Source organism: Necator americanus, chromosome I, assembly GCF_031761385.1.
Source record: "Necator americanus strain Aroian chromosome I, whole genome shotgun sequence".
NCBI classification, from domain to species: Eukaryota; Metazoa; Nematoda; class Chromadorea; order Rhabditida; family Ancylostomatidae; genus Necator; species Necator americanus.
Window position 1 is genome coordinate 27537254 of NC_087371.1, and position 6953 is coordinate 27544206.

Genomic DNA, 6953 nt, shown 5'->3' on the forward strand with positions numbered 1-6953 from the left:
TGGGTAAAGCTAGCATAGATCCCCCGACTGCACCTGTTGATCGTCCTTGATTGCCACTGGGTCGGTCTCTTGGTCGCCCAGGAGTGACAATCGATAGAGCGATAACGTTGATAAGCTCTTTGAAACTTTTTTTTCGCTCCTTTTTTCGTAGTCTACTTCGGTGTAACTAGAAATGACTAGAATCGTTTTATAGTCGACAATTCATTTCACCAGCATTAGTAGCTGAAGGGTTTTCAGCCGCATTATCATTGCCCTACCCTCTACTCTAGGCAGATTACTGCTGCCTCCGAAGAGCACGTGATGGTTGTGGACGAAACAATATGTTCGACATTTATTGTCCCCAACGCTCACAAACGAGGAGAAACAGCAGTGCAATAGTTCTGCACGAGGATTCATTTCACTAACATTTGAAACAAATATCATCTGTACACCTTTTTTCATTTGTGACCAACCATAATACTCATCTCTAGATTGCTACGGTAACGAGGAGAGCCAACTATGTGATAACTTATTGTATCCCCTGACTTTACCCACGCCTTAGATCCGTTGCCACGTAAACGCCCATGAAACCAAGTTATCTCACTTCTCTGATGTAGGAACATACGTGCGTGCTAACAGCAATCTTCATAAACGTAAGATCAAATTAAATCAGTGTTCGTGGTTTCGATGAATCCATTTGAGATGCGCTGATACGCGCAACTTCAGTTCGTAAACTTAAGAAAGTTTTCCTCAAAGGCAGTACACCATGAATCTGACATAGTATGGATTTCCCATAGAACGTTCTATGCGGGGTCGTAGGTTGCGGAAAAAACGTTGTTCCGGTCATCTCTCCGTGATCGTCGAAAGAAACGTCATGGGAGTCGCTTTAATTCCTATGAGGTGCGTTAGAACGCGCCTCTGCGCACACGCTCCGTTCCCCTCAGCAGTCCATTCACTAATTTAACTTGAATAAGCTGGTGAGGAGACCTTATTAATCCTCGAACGCTTGCTGATGCGGCACGTGCACAAGGGTGGCGCGTTGCAATGCAAGCCGTTGTAAAAAAAAACGCCTTCGGACCATTTTTTACAGCGACTGCGGCGACATGAAAGAAACTACATGGTTTTCCACAATCTACGATTCTGTATGAAAGCTTTTCATGGGAAATCCATACCATGAATCTGAGATGGTGCGGATTTCAGGTGGACTATCCGTATACGGAGTCGTAGATTATGGAGACCGGGGTGGTTCCGCTCATCTCTCCCTGCATTACTGCAAACAGCCGCTTCCAGAATGCTGCTTTGTACGACGCCATCTATTGCAAAGCTCCACCCCTGCGCCGCGTCTGCCTTGCGTTTCGTCGAAAATCAATTCGGACTGCCCCGATAGGCAGTAAGGGACGCTACGCGTGCAATGGTCGCGCGCTGCAATAGAAGGCGTCGCAGGGCAAAGCAGTATTCAGGGGCCGGCTGCTTGCAGTGATTCAGGGACGGATGAACGAAACTACCCCGTCTCCATAATCTACGACCGCATATACGGATACTCCACCTGAAATCCGTACCACTCGGTTTGTGGTAGGCTACCTTTAAGCTATCGCACCATTGGCCATGCAGGGAAGTGGTGACCTTATCATCATCACTTCTCAGCACTGAACCACACCTGTCTACACTCGAAATGTTCTACTGTATAGAATTGTAGGTTGTCCTTCCATCCAGCGAAAATTCCCAACCAAGTGTGAACACACCTGCCGAGAACTCAAAATACCCACACAGCGTTCTATTGCGTTTTCGACAAATCAACAGTAAGCGCTTAACAGAATAGTAATGTAATGTTCGGCGTGAATCCTACATCACTGTAGTGCCTGCTTCCTTCACACGTACCTCCAAACTGCATCATTGTAACACATAGTCGCACACGGTCTGAAGCTAAAATGACCTGAAGCTCTGCACAATTTCGTAAACGGCTGAGTTCGAAGCGGCACGGTGGAGCGTAGCGATTGAGATCGAAAGGAGACTCTCACTGGCACCACTCATCATTACCGTCGGACTGAAGCTAGCGATGGTCTACACCTCGATCGGAATCGCTAACCTCAACCCACCGCTTCGAGTGCGGCTGCGTACGCAACCGCATGGATCTTCAGGTCTCTTTAGTCTAGAGGATGTGTATTTGGGCATGTTTTTGATATATTCGGAAAGGAGTACTGGAAAATTGCTGAGAATTTGAGCTCACATTTGCGGAGTGTCCACCATATCGATTGTTAGTGTTTTCTCTGATAAATTCCATACGGCTAGGTGGAACGAGACGAAACAAGGTGCTTGGAGATTTCTATGCCTGGTAAGCACGAATGTTACTACGGCTTCTGGATGGATATGCGATGAATATCGGCATCTTATCTGTTTTATTTAACGCCTTATCCCAAAGCCCAACCCAAATAGGGCAAATACCTAGCAGGAACATGGAATCTTTGCTAACATCTCTCCGTTTCGTTACGATGACCTCAGGTATATCATCGAACCCGATGATATTCGCTGTTAGGGTTATTTTTTTTTTTTTTTTAGTTTTTATTTTTTGACATAACGACTTGTACCGTCCAAGAGTGCGGCGTACAACGCTCTGCCCAGTCGTTATTTCGCTCACATTAATTGCACCATTCTCTGCCTACTGTACAACAAATATATTCCACTGAACCACCGTTTCGGTCTGTTGAATTAGGGTGATAAAATCCCTAAGTCTCTAGTCACCCACTTTAAGGTACTCGGGTCACTCCGTGACGATACGGAGTTCACTCGAGACCTCAGGTCTCGCCAGTTATGAAACAGTGAAGAGTGGTGGGCTCGTTAATCGGTCCTACAGCGGAGATGCGCAAAACCGCGTCAGGTAATAACACCTGTCCGTCGATTAGATACGTACAGAGTGGGTGCTAGAGACTCAGGGTTTTTAATACCCTATTTGAACAGACCAAAACGGTGGTTCAGTGGAACTATTTATTACACTGTAGGCAGAGAACAGTGCAATTAAAGTGGTTGACTGAATGAGTGGTCAGAGCGTTGTTCTCCGCACTCTAGGAAGATACAATTAGTTATGCCACCAAAATAACCGTAACACCAAAGCACAGAGTAAAGTTTCGTTTGGGGAGGGGGGGCTCCGTGGTGCCCTTATTTCCCGAGGTAAATAATCAAATCAGTGGGTCCCTAAGGCTTAAGCATTAGTCTTAGAGGATCTATGACATGTAAACTTAAGTTAAGTTAGTTACTAAGAGAAAAAAGTAAGTTAGAGCTTCGGGAAATAACGGCGCCGCTGAGTGAGGCCACGTAGGTAAACAGACTAGATTTCTTTCCTGTTTTTCCTATTTCCTACGTCGTCGCTCCGATGTACGGAACCGCAACGCGACAGCGCAGCGCGCGTAATGGGACAGTAATTCGCGATGGGCCATCATGTCACCGTTTCTTCCGTTATGGTCTTTATCGTACAATTCTTTTAAGCTTTTTGTTTCTTTATCGAGTAAGGATTTTTGGTAGTACACCTCAACTATGTTCAAACTTATCTCAGAGAAATCTGATTTGATTTAGTTTCTCTCGAGCTTACCTTTGCTAACCGCATTCCTCAGTGGTTCTTCGGTTTTGATTATCATCATAAAGTTGATCATTTAAATTTGTTTGCATATAAAATGTCTCGCTTTATCTTCATACTGGTCGAATGAGGTTTTTTTAAAGACATGAGGCGTGCGCTGCTTTCTTGTCGTCAGCCCCTAGTATCGGCAAGGTTTTCATCAGGAATAACGAAAGTGACACCCTCTGAGGTCACCAAAGAAAGCGCTAAATTCGACGAAGTTACGCACACTGGACAGGTAAGATTGTTTCTTTTTTAAGCTGTTGGAACAGTTCTTTTTGAGCTTCATGAATTCTGCAGTTTAGTTGTTGTTTCAATTTTATGGTTGCTGCTTGACTTCCATGTTGTTCTGATTTAATATGTAAGCTTAAAGAATTATAGGCATGGGATCAAGCAGACTATCGTTTACAAAGGTTCGACATCTCAAAGAAGCAGGTACGTGATTACATTTTAATAAATTGACTAAGCACTTGAAAATATCATGGATATTGACTTTTCCAGTGATGAAAACTTGAAATCCTTAGTAATTGTCGATAAATTGTAGTCACTAAGCCTTCTGATGAGAATTCGTTGGTTATAGGTTGTAGAGTCTCGGCATCAGAAAATTAACATGCCGTCTCTAAAAGAAATTTGCGCCACTTCACCTATGCCCTTAAAATCCACGTATTCCTCCTAGCCTCAACTGAAAAATATATTTCAGATTGACTTATGTTAAGATAATGTTGCATTTTCTTCATTTTAAAACGCAGGTTATTTTTTTCCTCTTTATCACATAATTTTTTAAGATCAATCCTAATATTGCAATGAACCTCATTGCGCAACGTCCACCAAAGGATTGTGGCAACGAGCGTGTCGTTTACTGCGATGGAGGACATCCGGCACTAGGTCATCCTCGCGTATTTATGAACTTAGTTAGTTTCTTCTTGTTTCTTATTCTGCTGTATATTTATAAAAAGTGCATTACTATTCTGTGGTTTTCATTCGCAAGAAGGCGCACTTTTTTTTGGAAGAGTAGGAAGTGGGGGCCTTTAGGTTTAGGTTATGGAAGAGTAGTAGATAGGAAGGTCCAACTATTTTTTTTTCTAAAAACAATACCCGCGACGAAATCATTGTTACTGGGTTCTGTGTATTTGTACAACCTATGAAGTGTGCTTGAATAAGCGAAACACGATGTTCTTATAATCCGCCTTAATTCTGCTGAAAACAAAACTAACTTCAAATGGATTTGGTTTGTAGCAACATCTTTTCACGTAAAATTCGCTTGAAATATTCATACATGCATGTTGATATGTCCAATTGATGAAGAGCACGGCAGAGTTAAGTCGTCTGCAGCACAGAATTAGTGCAGCGAATCCTATTTTCCTTTTCTTAGCCTTGCATAACTTTTAAAAGTTTTGCGGCTGCCAACTTTCTTGAATTACATCAAGGTGTCGGGATCCATAAAGATCTTAGGACGTCCTATTAGATTGACTCTGTTACTGATAACTTCGTTCCACTGGTGTTGCTGAGCTATATCTGTGTATTGCAAATATCAGCTCCTTACATATTTGTATTTGGTTATTTGGTTTGTATTTGCTGAATAAGGCAGTGCTCATCAAGCTGCTTGCTATTTCTGAATTTTTGAGTACAGCCACATGCTCGAGCATACACATCTTATCTCGACCAGTTCAAAAAAATTAACATGAAGATTATCAAAGTGAAACATTCGACTACTATTTTATTTATCCTTTTCAGAGGATTCGTTGTGGTGCTCAAAGTGTCTGATTTTTCACTACACTTTAAATCAGTAATAGTAATTAAGTAGCCGCGTAGCCGTCATTTTATTGGACCTTAATAAGATCTCTTCACTAATATTAATTAGGATTCGACTCGCTTATTATTACGTAGATCAGAACTCCCAGGTTTTGATACAGAGCCAGCTTATTGGTTATGGCTACGCACCCTTCCTTCCCATTCATTTTTTAAACCGTTAACGTTTATTTAGAGTGTTAAGAATCTTGCCTCTTGCCTCACATTTATAGCCGATAGGCTGTTTCAGTTTCTTATTATATTATATTATACATGTTTATAGAGTCTTACGCTCAGTTACTATTTTGCAGGACAAACCAGGAGTTCATGCATGCGGTTATTGCGGGAATCGCTTTTACAACTCACATGTTACCAAAGGTGAAGACATGAAGATCGAGCACCTTAACTGCTAATCCGAACCGGTCGTGTGTAGATGTCCCGTAGATCTTCGTATAAACAGAGGAAATATCTATTGTGAAATCTACACATTTTCGTTCAAGTTTTTTTAACGAACTTGAAGTTCAAGTTCTACCAATTATTTCTTTCTTCTTATTGTTTGCAGATAGGTTGGAGTTTTAATTTTTTTAACGAAAAAATTTACTATTCTATCAAACAACAGCGGTTTTGAATAGAAATCAAGTGTTTTGCATTAAGTGATTATCTGAAGCTTATAGTTCTTAAGTTTGCGGTACCATCATGAGAGGGCCGTCGGAGCTTTTTTCTCGTTTTTGATTTTTTCTTTCTTTTTTTTTATAATACAATAGATTTACGTAGTCCTGTGGAGCCCCTTTCCTTTATTTTTCGTTCTGCTCCTTGAGAGCTTTTAGATTAAGGTCCTTTAGACTAAGATCTTGGTTTGTGAGGATTGGTATTATGCCCACGTTTTTAGACAAATGGGCACGTTAACAGTCATTCGTAGTCGATTTTCAATGAAAATTCTTTCCTCGCTGGCTGGATGGTTTTTTTTCTAGTGCTAAAGTCTCCCTTCAGAGATTTTAGTTTGTAGGAAAAAGAGTCGTACTTTTTGTGTAGCTGTGCACTATTAACGTTCTTCTCAGTCGGATTTTGGTACGATTATGACTTCAAAACCGTTAATGATCTATATTTACACGAAGAAATAGAGCAGAAATTCAACTCTAACTAATTGAGATCTCCATGGCGTCCTAACGTCAAAACAAACGTTAGACCAAATGATAAAGGATTTGCTAGAATTACGCACTTCCGTGTGTGAACTGTCATGAGGGAAAAAAAGGAAAATCTGTTGAAAACTAGAAAAAAAAACAGCGTTGAAGAGTTTGTTGAGCTCAATGGAGACGCGCAATCGTTTTCCTTTGACAAAACCATTATGCATCAGCATCATTGTTCATCGACTGCAGTCACTGAGCAAATGCAACACTGTCGTGCCGTTGAAGGGTATTCACAAAACCTACTGAAGCTATTTCTTAGCAAAAGGTCCTAACACCATTTCTAAGATTTTCTTATGGTAGCGATAGTTTTGAGCCGTTTCAGTTTTTAATTCTTATGGTGTGATTCCACTGTAGCGTTAGTAGATACAAATCAACGTACTAAATCACTAACC

At 41.3% G+C, this 6953-nt stretch overlaps 1 protein-coding gene across 1 annotated transcript; it reads left to right on the forward strand.

The window, feature by feature from the left end:
* Window positions 1-3692: 3692 nt before the first annotated feature.
* On the forward strand, window positions 3693-5787 carry RB195_007032 (uncharacterized protein; the record flags this gene model as incomplete). The annotated part of the gene is made up of 4 exons (XM_013439833.2): window positions 3693-3824; window positions 3968-4021; window positions 4372-4497; window positions 5686-5787. The coding sequence occupies 4 exons, from the start codon at window positions 3693-3695 to the stop codon at window positions 5785-5787; spliced, it is 414 nt and encodes a 137-aa protein (XP_013295287.1).
* Between the last annotated feature and the right edge of the window lie 1166 nt (window positions 5788-6953).